Source organism: Pan troglodytes, chromosome 22 (assembly GCF_028858775.2).
Source record: "Pan troglodytes isolate AG18354 chromosome 22, NHGRI_mPanTro3-v2.0_pri, whole genome shotgun sequence".
In the NCBI taxonomy this organism is placed as follows: domain Eukaryota; kingdom Metazoa; phylum Chordata; class Mammalia; order Primates; family Hominidae; genus Pan; species Pan troglodytes.
Window position 1 is genome coordinate 33,120,699 of NC_072420.2, and position 17,574 is coordinate 33,138,272.

General features: G+C 46.3%; 1 protein-coding gene across 11 annotated transcripts in view; it reads left to right on the top strand.

The window, feature by feature from the left end:
• Positions 1–666: 666 nt before the first annotated feature.
• EVA1C (eva-1 homolog C) overlaps positions 667–17,574 on the top strand; it is a 102,204-nt gene continuing 85,296 nt past the window's right edge. For 8 of the 11 annotated variants that reach the window (XM_054675033.1, XM_054675035.1, XM_054675036.1 and 5 more), the window contains exon 1: positions 667–1,080. In XM_054675033.1, the coding sequence (XP_054531008.1) occupies positions 921–1,080 (160 nt within the window). In that variant the 5' untranslated portion in view covers positions 667–920. Of the gene's footprint in view, positions 1,131–8,464; positions 16,751–17,574 lie in introns of those variants that run through there. The other 3 variants (NM_001071812.2, XM_054675038.1, XM_054675039.2) reach the window with 3 other exon arrangements.

A 17,574-nucleotide genomic window follows, 5' to 3' on the forward strand; every position in this document is an offset into this window, starting at 1 on the left:
AGAGGTTCAGAAAGATGCTGTGGCCCACTTTAAAACAAAGCCCAATTATTAGCGCTCGGCGGCTGTTTGCGCCGGTGCAGTGTCAGATCCCCCAGCGCTGCGGACAACCAGCACCCAAAGGAAGCCGAGCTGGAGCTAAAGATCCCGGCTCCGGAGCCATCTGACCGGTTTTGAGACCTCCAGCTCGTCGCCGTCCTGGCTGCGAGAGCTTGGGCACGGCGCCGGGGCTCAGTCTCCGCTTCTGTGAAATGGCGATAACTGTATGTGCCGGGTGACTGCACGTGGCGCGCGGCGGGTGGCGGGGATGGCAGCGGTGCGATCCCACGCCTCCAGGACCCCACCTTCCTGCGGCCCCCGATCGGCCCCGCCCCGGGGGCGCCCCAGCTGCACGCGCGGCGCTGGCTCCAAAGTGCGTCACGGGCACCGGCCGCGCTCCTTCTGCCGCCAGGGCGAGGCTGGCACCCGGCCAGCGCGGGCAGGGCCACGGGTGCCCGGCTGTTTCCCGGGTGTGGAAGGCGCTCAAGGTGCGCGGCCCGGGGCGCGCTACTGGGGGCGCCCTCCGCGGTGGGCAGCGCGCCAGGGATCGGCCTGGGCAGCCGCGGGGCGCGCGAAGGCTGCGCTTTCCCTACGGCCCCCCTCGCTTCCTCCGGCACGGCGGCAACGGAGATTTCCTCTCGGGGAAACTACGCGGATCCTTTTCGGGGATCCTCGCCCCGCCCCAGTTCTCCGCCCCCTCCCCTTTGCTGGGGCGCCTGGGCTGGCCCGCGCAGGGGAGGAGGCTCTGGCAGCCTGGGCAGGGAGGCGGCGGGGGGCCGCGGAGCCGCTGGCCATCGATTCTCCCCGCCATGTGACGCCGTCCTTAGCCCTGCGACCCCCAGCGCGTCCCGGGCCTGCGCCTCCGCCCCGCCGCGCAGCGCACCATGCTTCTGCCGGGACCCGCACGCCAACCGCCGACGCCCCAGCCCGTGCAGCATCCCGGCCTCCGCCGGCAGGTAGAGCCGCCGGGGCAGCTCCTGCGCCTCTTCTACTGCACTGTCCTGGTCTGCTCCAAAGAGATCTCAGCGCTCACCGACTTCTCTGGTAAGAGCGCCCTCCCTGGCTGTGTGCCCCCGGCACCGCGGAGCGCCCAGGTGAGCCCTCGACTGGGGGCAGCCGCCCCAGTGGACACGGCGGGGTAGGATTAAAGTTGAGGCAGGCTCACAGACACTTGTCTTGTCTGGTGTGAGCCCTTGGCATATAGGTGGCTGCAAGTGAAGTGGCGACGGGGGACTGCCACTCCCAAGAAGGAAGGGTGTGTAATGTATTCAGAGTTTCTCACCCTGCTGTTGACCTCGTCAGTTTCCTAGCATTAGGGACCTGGTCCTGAGCCACGCTCGTTCTATGGAGGCTCCTTAAACTGAGCCCTGTGCCGCGCCCAGCCCTGTAAAATACACGTGTTGTGGTCGGAGGCGTTGCACCGCGTTTGTCACCCGCGTAGCCCGTTTGCCCATGTAAGGAGACTAGCCCAGGGGACACTGGACCTCGAGTCCACATGGCAGGTAGAAAGGGAAGCCCGCGGGGACTGGAGGTCTGGTGGAAAGGCAGTGAGGGATGAGGAGATACTTAGATAAGAGAGAGGAGCCTCTCTGCCAAAGTGTACCAGGGTCCTCCCTCTCCAATTCCAGTTTCCTTCACAGAAAATAATGACTTCCTACTCTCGAATAAACTAGGAGGCTTTTCTTTTTGGGAATCGTGATCCAGGCTCTCGCAGCGGATCCCAGATAGTTCTGAGCTTACAGGTGTGACGCCCCAAAGTGAAAGGGATTTCTAGGTTGACGATAGCCATGGGAGCACATGCTTAAGTTAGCGCTGCAGTTGCTTAAGGTAACACATGTCCTTGCCGCTGAAGCACACCTGGATCTCCCTCTGGCAAGGCTGGAGGCCTTCAGCCTTCCCCAGCCCAGCTTAGGGAGCAGCTCTGAGCCCCATACTCCTCCTTCTCCAGGGATCTTCTGCCAAGTTCAGGCTTTGCACAGTCAGTCCCTATCGGGTCCTGCAGTGCAGAGTCTTTTGCAACATAATGGTGGTAAAGGGAGTCCTCCTCAGTCCTGTTTGTGCAGTAGGCTAGTACATAGCAAAGAACAAGGGCAAACCAGAAGTTGAGTTGGGGTTCTAGTTTACTTACAGAGAATGTCATTGTTAGTGGAGAGCCCTTAGGTCAGAGGTTCTTTGCTTTGAATATGTAATATCAAGGCAGTATTCCTACCTAGCAAAGGAAGCCAAGATAAGCCCATTTGGCAAGCCACCCATGGCCCTTAAAATCAAGCATCCCAGGATCAGAACTCTGTGGTAAGAGTTCTGGGGAAATGCATCAGACTTTTCAAGTGCTATTAACTTTTTTTTTTTTGTACTACTAGAACTTTCTTGGCTGCTAGAAAAGCTCTGTATTAGCTGATTTGAGCTATGGAAAGCAGTTCTGAGTTCAGCCACCATCTAGCTCTGAATTCTAAGGAAATAATTGAAAACTGACAAGCCTTTTTGTGTTTGTGACATCATTGCAACTGAACAAATATTGCTTTAGGCAAATTGCAGTGTAACCATTAGATTGTTTTCACAGATTATAGACACTTAGAGTTCTGTTGCTTTAGGGAAGCAGTTGCAATACTTGTAACAGTCTATAGATTACCACCCAAGTTTGGAATTGTCTGTATCTAGCAACTGTTACATACAGTGGAGTTGAGCTATCAACTCCTTAGTAAAATGAATGATTTGATACATGTTATTCTAAATAGTATAAATGATAAAAGGCATTTTCTTCTGCTTTCCATACGAACCTAAATTCCAGGGTTTCAAACTCCCTGAGCCAGCAGTAGGTGGTGATATTGCCACCCACATCGAGCCCCCATTTTTCCTCTCATCAGTGATGCTCTCCAGAGATCTGAAGATTAGGCAGAACATGTCAGAAGCCTTTTGGGGAGAAGAAAAGAATTATAATGTTCTCCCAAACCACTGATGCACTTAAGTTTAAAACTTAATTCTATATCATGTGAGGTCAGGGAAATATTAGAAAAATCTCAGGGAGAAAGAAAGATCATCTTCCAAAGTTGGCTCATTTGACTTGGATTTTAGCCGCCCTCCCTCTGCAAATTCCTAAGCTCCAAAGATGACCATCTTATTGTTCGGTTCAGTGTTTCAGCTGACCCGAACCCCATGTGGCCTCAAAGCTTGCTGCCTGTGTTCCTGGGACAGTCGGTCCTGTTCCTTTTTATGAACTTGAAGGAGTGCATAGAAACCAAAACTGAGGTCTGGAAAGAGACAGTGGATCCTCCCCTGCAGAGCCTGATCACAATAACCAGGGCTAGAGAGAGCAGTGTTTGACGATGCAGATACTTGCCTGTTTTTCTAAATAAAGGGAACATCAAAAACTAGCAGAGGATAGAGGAAACTTGGGATCCCTCTGCCCTGTGAAGGAGGAGGGAGGATGGTGTATCCATGTGAAAGAAAGTGCCAGAATGTCAGGGGTCCCAGCCATTGTCTGTACAATATAGGCCCCTTTCTCCCCCCAGGAGATTAGCAGTGCAGAGTTTTGGAAAGTTCCTTAAGCCTTTCTCTTCTTTGCAGCTCTTCCTTGAGCCTTTTCCTGGGGCTGTCAGCTGGTGTCGTTTTCCTGGGTCATTGATTTTTTTTGCCCTCAGGGATTCCAGCATCGATCTCACTCTTAATAAGCCAGAGGCAGCATCATGGCCCCCTCCTCCTCCCCGTCCATGCTCGTGACTTGTTCTAATCACCTCCAAGCTTGCTAGTAAACAGGCTCCCCAAACACCCCCTTCTCTCTCATCTCCAAAGATTTTGAGATGTCGCCAGCAGCCACTGGAAGGCTATCATCACTGCATTAAAAATGAATCCCAGCGAAGGCAAGAGAAGTTCATGCAAAATTAGTGCCTCTGATCCTTAATCTCATACCCAAATGTGCTTGGCTTTCCTCCACTTTCCTCTTTGGGATAGAGTTCTGTTCATTTGACTGCATTCTCAAATTGAGGATTTGGCTTGAGACGTCTAAATTCATCATTGACTTAAAAAACAAAACAAACCCCAGAAGTATAATGCTATGCCCATAGTTCTTTGTTCAGAGAACAAGACAGGGAGCTGGAGCTTGAGGATGAGTGCTGAGAGGAGGGAGGGGTGCCCTCTTGAGTAGCAGCCATAAAAAGCAAGGGATCCTCTACATTTTTGCCTTAAAGAGTGGTGTTTCAGTGTGTCTCTTGTATTTAGTTTGTGATGGTCCCTCAGTACTTACTGTTGTGTGTGTGTGTGTGTGTGTGTGCTTCTAATTTGTGTTGTTTCTCTGCTGAAGGTAAGCTGGGTCTTCTCTTTCCTCCCTGCTTCTTTCCTTTCTCTCCTTTTCTTTTTCTTTCTTTTTTTTTTTTTTCTTTTTGAGACGCAGTTGCACTCTGTTGCCCAGGCTGGAGTGCAGTGGTACAATCTCGGCTCACTGCAACCTCTGCCTCCCAGGTTCAAGCAATTCTCCTGCCTCAGCCTCCTGAGTAGCTGGGATTATGGGCACCCACCACCACACCCAGCTAATTTTTGTATTTTTAGTAGAGACAAGTTTTCACCATTTTGGCCAGGCTGGTCTTGAACTCCTGACTTCAAGTGATCCACCCACCTTGGCCTCCCAATGTGCTGGGATTATAGGCATGAGCCACCGCACCCAGCCTCTCCTTTTCTTTTTCTTTTGTTTCCTTTTTTTCTCCAAGAAGTTCAAAGTGATTGATGGGCTTCTAGGTAGAGGTGGGGAGGAAGGAAGGGAAGGAAAGGGTAGAAAGTTGTTCTAGTTCCCACTTGAATTCCTCAAGAACTCCCACCCTTGGACAAAGTAGACATGACCATATGTTTCCACATTTGATTTTGTCCTAGGGCACACAGTGGTGAATGTGAGAAGTAGAAGGGACAGGGGATGGGAAACAAGGAGAGTGGGGCAGTCTTTAAGGCCTTCCTTGTACCCAAATGTCCCCAGACCTCAAACAAAGGTCACTCTATAATAGAAGCGTTGTTGTTGTTTTTTAATGGAGTCATGCTCTGCTGCCCAGGCCCGAGTGCAGTGGCTATTCACAGGTGCAGTTATAGTGCACTGCAGCCTCAAACTCATGGCCTTAATCGATCCTCCTCCCTCAGCCTCCTGAGTAGCTAGGATTACAGGTGTGCACCACCCCACCTGGCCTGGGCCAGTGTTCCAGTCCCTGCCATTGGTAGCCCAAGTGAGCATTAAGTGGTACTTGGTACCAGATTGTATTAGTTTGCTAGGGCTGCCATAACAGTGTACTACAGACTGGGTGGCTTACACAAGGAACATTTATTTTATCACAGTTCTGGAGGCTAGAAGTTCAAGATCAAGGTCTTGGCAGAGTTGATTTCTTCTGAGGCCTGTCTCCTTGGCTTGTAAATGGCATCTCCCTGCTGTATCTTCACATGGTCTTCCCTCCATGTGTGTCTGTGTCCTAACCTCCTCTTCTTACAAGGACATCAGTCATATTGGACTAGACTCCTTCAAATGATCTCATTTTAATGTAGTCACCTATTTAAAGGCCCTGTCTCCAAATACTATCATAGTCTGAAGTGCTAGAGATTAGACTCCAATGTTTGAATTTTAGTGGGAGGCAGTTCAGCCAAAACTTAGATCATTTGCAGCCCAATAAATAAACCTGACTGATAGCTCTTTATTTCATTGGCCAGGAATTCCAGGGTATAGAAATATGGTAATTCAATTGTTCCCGGGGGCCTTGAGGTGGGAACTCGTATTGATGGACACAGTTGTTCATTTTGGAGAGGTTGAACCTTGTTATTTGCTTTCAGATAAGCATTGGGTCTCAGCCCTGGCAGCATAATAAAATCTCCTGGGGAGACTAAAAAAATATCTATGGACATTCAGGCTGCACCCCAAGACTTCTGATGTAATTGGCCCTGGGAGAGCCAGTCACTGATCTCTTTTTGAAAGCTCCCCAGGCAATTCTAATATGCAGCTAGAGTTGAGGACACCTCTGGAGTTCAGAGGGGAGGGTGACCTCCTGCCCATGCATCAGGTCATCCAAGGGCACAGAGTGTGGCTGGGTGTCCCCTTCACTCCCTACCCTAGGGCTCATCACCAGGGAGACCAGGACTGTATTTCCCCAGCATATCAGCACCTCGCAACACAGACACCTGTGCATGCACAGCCATGCAAACACACGCATGCACACACCCTTCCCTCTGCATTTCATTATGCCTCAGTCACATCATCCTTTTTATTCAAGATTTATCTTTACTTTAAAAAAATTTATGGAGTGAAAAGCCAGCTCGTAACTAAAGAAAAACAAACCAAATGTCTGAAGGAGTTGTCTAGAGGCCACAGAAGAAGAGAGATGAATAGCCAGTGTCTGAATCTGCTCATCTGTTTCCATGGAAAGTGACTACATCTGAAAAGTTTTCTGCCGGCTCTTTTTATGGCAGAGAAGAGTCTCAGCCCACAAGTGGTCCCTGTTATTGATGGCTTTGGTCTCCCAGGTGCTTTATTGGAAAGGGGAGCCTAGCAGCAGTTTCAGGGAAGAAACAGAAAGGAAGAGGGTAAAAGTTAATTGAACTCAGTTTTATCTGATTTCATCCTCATAGCAACTCTGTGAGATCAGGACCAGTCTCATTTGCAGATGAGAACTCAGCCTCAGAGAGGGTAACAAACTTGCCCAAGACCACCCAGCTAGGGAGCAGAGCTGAGGCAGGCTCCGGCACCAGGGCTGGCCGGAGTACAGGGATGGGGCCAGGCTGGGGACTTCGCCTGCAAGGGTGTTGGGGGTAGGGAGGAGCAAGGCCAGAAAAAAAGAGTACCGCAATTTGCCTAACCTTTCTTGAAAGTTCATGGGGTGATTGCTGCCATTTTGGTTACCTTCTGAATAGACTGACCTTTTCCTACCCTCCCATCAGCATCATTTCATCACAGTCCTTCCAAAGTGGGTGCACTCACAAAGTGGTCCAGTGGGGTAGGAAAAACATGTCAGAACTTCTGTTCTTGCCTATTAGTTTTTCCATCTTAACAAAAAAAGAGTTAAGTTTTGCTTATAATTAACATATAAATTGACAGAACAACATGTAATTTATAAAAAAGTGTGCATATATTGGAGGTGTGTTCTCAAAATGTTTCTGTTCATAATGTTTTTTATAATTTTTTCTGCCAGTAATAATAATTATTTTTAAAAACTTTTATTTTAGGTTTGGGGGTACATGGGAAGGTTTGTTGCATAGATGAGTTCATGAGTTAAAAAAATTTGGAGGTCACTGATCTTCACAGCCATCCTGTTGGCTTAATATCTTTAAAATTCTTAGTGAGGCACTACTTTGAGGGTAATGTACTATGAGAGAACAATTGCTCCCTTGTTACCCACCCCTATTGCCTGACTTGCCTACTGCTCTCCCCAGCTCCACAACTGCTAATAAAATTTAGAAGCAGGATTTGAACCCAGTACCTATTGGGTTTTAAATATCCATACTGATGGCCGGGCACTGTGGCTCACGCCTGTAATCCCAACACTTTGGGAGGCCGAGGCAGGTGAATCATTTGAGGTCAGGAGTTCGAGACCAGCCTGGCCAAAATGGTGAAACCCCATCTGTACTAAAAATACAAAAATTAGCTGGGCATAGTGGCATGCTCCTGTAATCCCAGCTACTCGGGAGACTGAGGCAGGAGAATCACTTGAACCCAGGAGGTGAAGGTTGCAGTGAGCCGAAATCGTGCTTCTGCACTTCAGCCTGGGTGACAGAGCGAGTTCCTGTAAAAACAAAAACAAAAAACAAAAACAAACAAACAAACAAAAAAAATACTGTCACTGAAGCTGAGCAATGGACCAAGAAGGTGGGAGCGGGGGTGGGGGCTGGGGGGAGGTCTGAAGTTTTATTATACTTTGTCACTATTTTAATGAGGCTGGTATATTTGTATCCTTCTGTAAGGAAATGGCTTCTCATAATAACATAAATCCTAAATCCTACAGTCACGAAGATTTTAGTACTGGAAAAAGAATCTTGGGTTGGAAAGGCAGCTGACCAAGTGATTCTGGTGTCTTCTGAGTTTCCCCTTGCCCCTTGGGGTATCTCGTTCTGCCACCCCTTTAGTTGGCTCCCATGTGTGCACCACCGGCTCAGCAGAGGCAGTAACTTCTTTACTTGGTTTCCCTCATTATGAGTAAAAAGTTGGTGAGTTAAAAATACTTTTAGGGTTTTAAAAAATTTTTACAGCCTGGCCCATAGGGTGAAACCCTGTCTCTACTTAAAATACAAAAATTAGCCAGGCATGGTGGTGGGCGCCTGTAATCCCAGCCACTCGGGAGGCTGAGGCAGGAGAATTGCTTGAGCCTGGGAAGCGGAGGTTGCAGTGAGCCAAGATCATGCCACCACACTCCAGCCTGGGCAATAGAGCGAGACCCTGTCTCAAGAAAAAAGAAAAAAAATTATTTTTTACTTTTGAGATAGGGTCTTGCTCTGTCACCCAGGCTGGAATACAGTGGTGCAATCACGGCTCACTGCAGCCTCAACCTCTGGGGCTCAAGCCATCCTCCCACCTCAGCACCCCCTAGTAGTTGGGACTATAGTCACATGCCAGCAGGCCTAGCTAATTTTTTTGGCATTTTTTTTTTTTGTAGAGACAGGGTCTCACTATGTTGCCCAGGCTGGTCTCAAACTCCTGGACTCAAGAGAGCCACCCGCCCTGGCCTCCCAAAGTGCTGGGATTACAGGAGTGAGCCACTGTGCCTGGCCCTAAAAATAATTTATTAAGCACATAAAGCACTCTATGCCAGACACTGTTCAAAGAACTTCATGTTATCCCATTTAATCCTCCCAGTTGTAGCTATAAAGGAGACGCTAGTATAAAAAGTTCAAGAAACTGAGGCAAAGAGCGATTTAGTAACTTTTGGGGATTTGAATCCAGGTAGCCTTTCTAATACCAAGGGAAGAAAACAAAATAAATTACATGCAGTTTAAAGCAGTGGCACTTCTGTCATGTTTATCTCTTCATTTACTAGAGCCAAATCTTTCCCAGGACTTACATAAGTAATGTCCATTCCTTGTCCTGTTTAAAGATAGTACCATCTAGCCTCAAAGAACTGATTATAGAATTGGGTCTGTAATTTGTTTCTGAAAATTGGTGTTCTGAAACTATTTCCCCAACAAAACACCTAGAAATGCTGAATAAAATATAAGAAAAATCTTTTAATGTATAAATGAGTGGTGAGTGGTTAAATATAAAGAATATCCAGGAAACAAAAATGAAGAGAGAATAGAGAACTAGGGATGATAGCTGGTGCTAACTCTATGGCTACGTTGGAGTTGCTTGATGGTCTTGACAACGAAGATTTAACAGGTGCCTGAGCGCAGGCGATAAGGAGTGAGACCACTGTATAGTGAGAAATTAGAATAAAGACCTCTATATAAAGCCAGGACTTTGAAAACCTAAACCTTCATTAAAAGGTGGATGTAAAACAAATCAGCCTTCTTGTAAAGAAAGATGACAAGGAAACTTGTCATAGCCTAGGTTCAGGATTGGAGAAAAAAATAATGTCTCTTGAGATGGTGTAATCAAAATTCTGCCTTTTGGAGAGTCTGGGTTTTGAATTCATATTACCTTTACTGGGAAACCCAAGTTGAGAAACTAATAAAGTTGTCCCATGATACCTGGCAAAAACAAACACACAGATACTGCCTTCATGGGAATATCATCAATATAGGCCCATCTATAGATTCCTATAGCTAAAATGCTGCTGATTATGATCACACAATTCAAAATTACATTATATGAGCAGTAGTCAGCAGCAATGACACGGTTCTTAAGTAATAAAAGAGAGAATCTAGGGCTGGGCATGGTGGCTTATGCCTGTAATCCCAGCACTTTGGGAGGCCGACGTGGGTGGATCACCTGAGGTCAGGAGTTCAAGACCAGCCTGGCCAACATGGCGAAGCCCTGTCTCTACTAAAAAATACAAAAATTAGCTGGGCGTGGTGGCGGGTGCCTGTAATCCCAGCTAGTTGGAAGGCTGCGACATGAGAATCACTGGAACCTGGGAGGTGGAGGTTGCAGTGAGCTGAGACTGTGCCACTGCACTCCAGCCTGGGCAACAGAGCAAGACCCTGTCTCAAAAAAAAAAAAAAAAAAAAAAAAAAAGAGGGAATCTAAAAAGAAATTTAAGAAGGAATCTAAAACATGAGAAAGGAACAAAAGGCTATCGAGAAAAAACAGGCGTATTTGTAAAAGAATCAAAGATATCTACTAACATGAAAAATATATTCATTGACATGAAAAGCCTGACGGGTAGGTTGAAGAGCAGATTAGGTATAGCTGAAGAGAGAAACAGTGAGGTGGAAAAAAAAGCTGGAGAAATTATCCGGAATGAAGCAAAACAGGTAAACATATGGAAAACATGGAAGAAAAGTCATAAGACATGGAGGATGGAATGATGGTTGAATATACATCTGATCAGTATTCCAGAAAAAGAAGGTAGGGAAAAGGAGAGAGAGGCAACATTCAAAGTGATGGTGTCCTAGGATTAATTTTTAAGGATTGATGAAAGATTCAGAGTTAAGCATTCCAAGGAAGATAAATAAAATAAATTTATACCTGAATGTGTCATATTGAAACTGTAAAATACTAAAGACAAAGTGACAGTCTTAAAAGCAATCAGATAGTAAAGGAAATGTTATCTATAAAGTCTTTGCTACAAAAATAGTGGGAGCTATAGACAGCGAAATAATATTTTCCAGGTTCTGAGAAACAAACAAACAAAAAACAACCATCAGTCCTGAATTATATACCCAGCTTAACTGCTTTTCAAGAGTGTGTGAAGGAAAGACAAATTTACCGCTAATGAATCTTTACTAAAAGAACTATTAAAGGGGTCAGGTGCAGTGGCTCACATCTGTAATCCCAGCACTTTGGAAGGCCGAGGCAGATCACTTGAGGTCAGGAGTTCGAGACCAGCCTGGCCAACTTGGTGAAACCCATGTCTGTACTAAAAATACAAAAATTAGCTGGGCATGGTGGTGCACATCTGTAATCCCAGCTACTCACGAGGCTGAGGCAGGAGAATCGCTTGAACATGGGAGGTGGAAGTTGCAGTGAGCCAAGATCATGCCACTGCACTCCAGCCTGGGCAGCAGAGTGAGACTCTGTCTCAAAAAAAAAAAAAAAATGGTGGACAAAGAAATGGTACAACTTTGAATGCACTTTATCCAAATCCTTGCTCTGTCTTCCTGCTGAGGGAGTATAATCTTTTTGTACTGAGAGGGATGTTCTGTAATATATTTCACTCTTTTGATGGCAAAAGTCATGAGACACTTTCTTGACCCACTTGAGCTCTTCCAAGGACTATAACTTCCACCCTGAGATACTCAAGGCTCCTCCACAGGTGAGCCTCAGTTTCATGGTGACCACACACTAGAAATTCTGTAGGGAAGAATGGGAAACAGTCTAAAGCCTCTCAGGTACCAGATGCTGTGCTAGATATGGTACAACCTACTCTAAAAAATCATTCCTTCCCTGGGGAAGCTTCCTTCTTAGTGGGTTCATGGACACACACATTACAGAGGAGTTTGAGGGATGAGCAATCGATTTGGCAGGTCACATTCTCCAAAAACCAGTAAGCAAACCACAGAGCTTGGAACTGAGTGTTTGGAAGTATGTTCACAGACCTACTAGATGACTCTGGCTATGCATAGATTTTACATTTCCTTACATGAATTTCTCACCCTTATGTTCTCTCCGACACCTGTATCATTTGCTCACTCAAGCCTCTGGAAATGAATTTCTCCTGCACTAACAAGTTAGAGAATGAAATGATGCTTGGATGAAGTGATGCTTAGGGTTTGTTTCAATCTGAGAGCCAAGTTTTCCACACGCAGAAAACCAGGCAACATTAAAATTCAAAACTCAGGCCACGGAGTCTGAAATGTATGTTTGCGAACAGTCTGATTTCATGTCTGCCTCTGATGCCCTGTGAATACAAATCACCTCATCTGGGGCTGGAGGAGCAGAGAGGAAGAAACCTAAGAATGATCTCCAAAACAAATCTTTAATTCGGATGAGTATAATAGAGTGTAATCCCATTTCAAGTCTGTCAGCATTCCTTTGATGATTACAAATGAGTCCCTTTTCCCCTGCAATGTGGGGGAATAATCTGGATAAAATAACCCTTTTTGTCTGCAAAGGCCCATGCGATGCGTCCTCGTGACAGCTTTCAGAGTAGTGTTTCAGAGTCTGAGAGAAGAGCACACCGTGCTACCAAGTCATCTCCTTTCTTTCTCTTGACTTAGAAGATTTTTCACTCTTTTCATGTTCAGTGGCTTCCGAAATTCTCAGGCTTAGAAATCATAAATCATCGTACTGTACTGAGGAACAAGAGAAACCCAGGTCACCAGCTCCTTTTCCCTCCCTGCCTGCTCAACAGGAGACGACAGGTGGAAATGGGAATGTATGATCTTATCTAGAAGGCCAATTTGTACAGCTTTGGAGGGATATACTTGAAGAAATTCACATAATTTTACAGTCTCTTTTTCATTAAAAAAAATGTACACTGAACCCAAGTTCAGGCTTACATGCCTCCCTTTGTCAATTTCCTTGTAAAATTAAGGGATAGTCATTTTAAACACTTCATTCTATTATCTGAGACCTGAATGCCAGAACGCTCCTTCCAAAGCTAATGATGCAAAATGTTTTGTGGACAGGCCACCCTGGACACAAAGACTCAGAATGAAAAGGGGTCTTGAGAACCCCAGTGCTGTGGTCCCGCTCTGTGGAACTGGTCACGGCAGGCTGTGGAGAACCACACAGAGCAGATCTTGTGGTCTTGCTTGTTCCACTTTCAAGTGCAAAGGTCCCTCTCATCTGATTTCCGTATTTTTTTTTTAAATTAGAATGTCCCAGGATGATGATGATGACGTGATGATGATGATGATTGATGATGATTTCTCACAGAGTCTCATTCTGTTACCCAGGCTGGAGTGCACTGGCATGATTGTGACTCACTGCAGCCTCAACCTCCTGGGCTCAACAGCTCCTCCTGCCTCAGCCTCCCAGGTAGCTGGGACTACACACCCCACTAATTTTTAAAAGTATTTTGTAGGGTGGGTGCAGTGGCTCACACCTGTAATCCCAGCACTGTGGGAGGCTGAGGTGGGCAGATCACCTGAGGTCGGGAGTTTGAGACCAGCCTGGCAAACATGGTGAAATCCCATCTCTACTAAAAACAAACAAACAAACAACAACAACAAAAATTAGTTGGGTGTGGTGGCATGCCCCTGTAAATCCCAGCTACTCAGGAGGCTGAGGTAGGAGAATCGCTTGAACCCAGGAGGCGGAGGTTATAGTGAGCCGAGATCACGCCACTGCACCGCAGCCTGGGAGACAGAGCAAGACTCCATCTCAAAAAAAAAAAGTATTTTGTAGAGACAGGGTCTTGCTAGATTGCCCAGGCTGCTCTCAAACTCCTAGCCTTGAGCGATTCTCCTGTCTCAGCCTCCCAAAGTGCTGGGATTACAGATAGGTGCCACTGTGCCTGGCCCAGGATTATTTTTTATTAGTGTTAGAGCTCTCAAACACCATAAACTAAGGCTTTGAGGCAAAAGGTCTTTTCTTGTCTCAGATTTCTGTGTCTCTCCCTGGCTATTCAAGTCAAGGCAGGTTATTTGGGTTTGTCAACATTTGCCAAAAATGCTATATGCTCTTTACAGGGGACGGCGATCTTTACCCAGTGAACATTTTGCTTTTCCTGATGTTTAGTTGAAACCAGTGATTCTCAATCCAAGAGTGATTTTGTCCCTTGGGAATATCTGGCAATCTCTGGAGGCAATTTTCTTTGTCACAGCCTCTTAGCGAGTAGAAGCCAGGGACGCCGCTAAACATCTTACAATGTCCAGGACAGCGCCCCCACAGCAAAGAATCATGCAGTCCTCGTGCTAAGGTTGAGGAACCCTGGGCTAGACCAGCAGATTTGTCCTTGTTTTATTTTCCACACTTTTAGAACCTGAAAAAAGTGAACACTTTTTTTTTTTAAATCAGAGTTGAGTCTGGAGTCCCTAGACAGCTCTGAAAGACTCTCTTCTCCAAATCTAGCTTGCCTTCTGCAGCCCGAAGGAGGTCTTCAGTTCCATAAAGCCAAAGAAATGAAAATCCACTGGCTGCTGTGCTTCTCCACCCTCTCTAGCCCAGTGGGGTTTTAGTCAGAATTTTTCCCCCTTCCTTTCCTCCAAGGACCTTGTCTATGTGTTTGGCCCTTTTGCCTTCATCTCAAGCTAGACTCTTGGCCATCATTAACGTCAAAGTGAAATATTGCTCTGGAGAGGTGTTCAGACTTGAAGTCACTTGCTCACTTGACGTGCGAGGATGTGTTTGCAACACGTCTCAATTATTTCAAAATCTCAGTGAAATGGTTGCATGATGGGGGGTGGATAATTTGATTTGAACATGAAAAAGGAAGGAGAAAGTCACGAAGATAGTGCAGAGGTTTTTTTTTTTTTTGGCATCTCCCACTGCCTCCCCGACTTTCCTCCTTCCCCGTGTTCCTGCTCTCATTCCCCCTACCTCTCTCTCTCCAACCCCTGCCACCCCACCAGCCTCCATGCACTCACATACAGACAGCTTGGGTGTTACTTTGTGAACAGCGCATTCAGCAGTCTGTGCTGCTGTTATACACTTATCAAGATACGCTGGAGTTTGTGTGGTCATGGGGCTGAGCATCGTTTTACAGCCCACATCGAGAAGGAGGAGTTGACGGACTCCTCTGAAATGGTAACTACCATCCCTGCCCAGAGGCCTCAAGACTGCAGAGCAGCTTCCACTTTCTGAGCATGCCTCCCTCCATCACCCCTTCAGACAAGTCACAACTCTACTTAAAATATTTTTTTCCTTCTGCCAAACACAGGGAAAATATAGTATTGTTTCCAAGAGAGCGAGCAGGGGCACCAGCAGGAATGGGTGTGCAGTATTTGTACAGTTTTGTGACTCAGTCCATCTGAATTTCCAAGCATTTTAAGAGCTTTGTCCCAAAAAAAGGTCTATTGTGTGGCTCTTGGCACTGAAGAAAATAGCAGGCCTGTCAGAACTCTGTTTCAGATTTAATTTTCAAGTGGGTGATGTACGAATGCTGTCCAACGGGAGGGCATTTTCTCATTCCTGCTCACTTTGGTGCCATAGAACTTCAGTTTTCAGAATCAGCTCAGATTAAAAAACGGAAGCATCTTTTCCCTGGACACCCTTTTAATAAAAAGGCACCATGTTCTTAAGCAAGGATTACTGTGGCTCTTAAATGAATATGGCTTCCTGCAATAAAAGTAAGAACATTTGACGATGTATATAATAAATTTGTTTTTTCAGAGCATCTTCTTGCAAGACTTTACTATTCTTTGTTTCTATATAGTTTGGAAATGCAGGCCTAAAGACATTATTGATCTTCTCAAATGCCTCTTGAATGGAATATTTACCGCTGTGTATAGACGGTGTAAAAAATAGGCAGAGGCCGGGCGTGGTGGCTCATGCTTGTAATCCCAGCACTTTGGGAGGCTGAGGCGGAAAGATCACGAGGTCAAGAGGTTGAGACCATCCTGGCCAATGTGGTAAAACCCCATCTCTACTAAAAATACAAAAATTAGCTGGGCGTGGTGGCACATGCCTGTAGTCCCAGCTACTCGGGAGGCTGAGGCAGGAGAATCGCTTGAACCTGGGAGGCGGAGGTTGCAGTGAGCCGATATCGTGCCACTGCACTCCAGCCTGGTGACAGAGCAAGTCTCCATCTCAGGGGGAAAAAAAAATAGGCAGAGGCCAGGCACAGTGGCTCATACCTATAATCTCAGCACTGTGGGAGGCCAAGGTGGGAGGATGACTTGAAGGCAGGAGTTTGAGACAAGCCTGGGCAACATAGCAGGACCCCATCTCTATTAAAAAAAAAAAAAAAAAAAAGAAAGGCAGGAAAAACTTGTTTTTGAAGTTTCTCTTTTCCTAGTTGTTTTCTTCCCTGGACCTTAAACAGTGGACAGTGACTTTTCTCATTCCATGTATACTTTATGTAGAGTGCACAGTTTGTCCTCCATGTCCCTTGTCTTCTCTTGTTGATAAAGATTGTGTACTATATATTTTTAAAAAAGAACTGAAGCATCATATCTGACCCCTGGATCCCTCTGAACTGTGAAAAGATGATAAACTTCTGGGCTCAGAAATTTTCCCATAATGTTGCCAAGCATTAGTCCAGTGTGGAGGCGACTTTCTGCTCAAACCACTCATTTGGGTCCCACGCCCAACGTCACCCATCCTCAGCAAAACAACCTTTATTTCCTTCTTCCTGGTTTCCAGAAAGTTCCCTTAAAGCCCTGAGGAATCACCGAATGAAAGGGGCTTTTTACAAACAGGAAGCTTAAGTGGAGTGCCAGTACACAACATGGATTGCACCAGGCTGGGTCTAAGATAAAACCAGACTGCGGACAACGGGACAGATAAGGCCCACATGGCTCTGCACTGCCTGGGTCTGTTACTGTGTGGAGGAATGTCTTAGTCTGTTGCTCCTGTGGGTGTAGCTAAAACACGAACCAGGAGCCTTCATCCTTAGAAAGGAGTCAGACAGACACCTGAGAACCAATCCCAAACTGCACCCTTCCCCTGAACCTCGTGGAACCTTCTGGAATGCAACTCATTACTGCCAGAGGGTCTTTGATGAGAGTCTACTCTCCACCATTTATCTTCATTACCCACATATTCTCTTTCCGTGGAAAGGTAAGTTATTAGAGTTTATGCAGTCTGGTATATTAACTGAGAGCTTTACTTTAAAGAATGTCACATTTACGATTCAGTCTCACAGACTGGGTTAAAAAGGCAGTGTTGACTATTAAGTTGCAAATTACTATAATGATCATTATTATTATTCAAGCAAGCTGTGAGGAATGAGCATTATCTCACAATATCTGCATTTTAGTGAACCTGAGGGAAGAGTGTATTTGCTGGAATTACAGAAGCCTGAGAACCACAGGGGAATTCTCACTGCAGGGCATTCAGGGTCCAAGGCTGATTCTATTTTGCATGCTCAATCCTTCCTCAATTTATTTTTATTTATTTGTTTATTTATTTTTTTGAGACAGGGTCTCGCTCTGTCGCCCAGAGCGAGATTGTCGCCTTGGTGCAATCTCAGCTCACTGCAACCTCGCCTCCCGGGTTTAAGTGATTCTCCTTCCTCAGCCTCCCAAGTAGCTGGGATTTCAGGCACCCACCACAAAGCGCAGCTAATTTTTGTATTTTTAGTAGAGACGGGATTTCACCATGTTGGCTAGGCAGGTCTTGAACTCCTGACCTCAGGTAATCCTCCTGCCTCGGCCTCCCAAAGTGCTGGGATTTCAGGCGTGAGCCACCGTGCCTGGCCCTCAATTTTATTTTTCTATTTATTTATTTAGAGCTGGATTTTCGCTCTTGTCCCCCAGGCTGGAGTGCAGTGGTGTGATCTCGGCTCACTGCTACTTCTGCCTCCAGGATTCAAGTGATTCTCCTGCCTCAGCCTCCTGAGTAGCTGGGATTATAGTCACGCACCCCTACGCCCGGCTAATTTT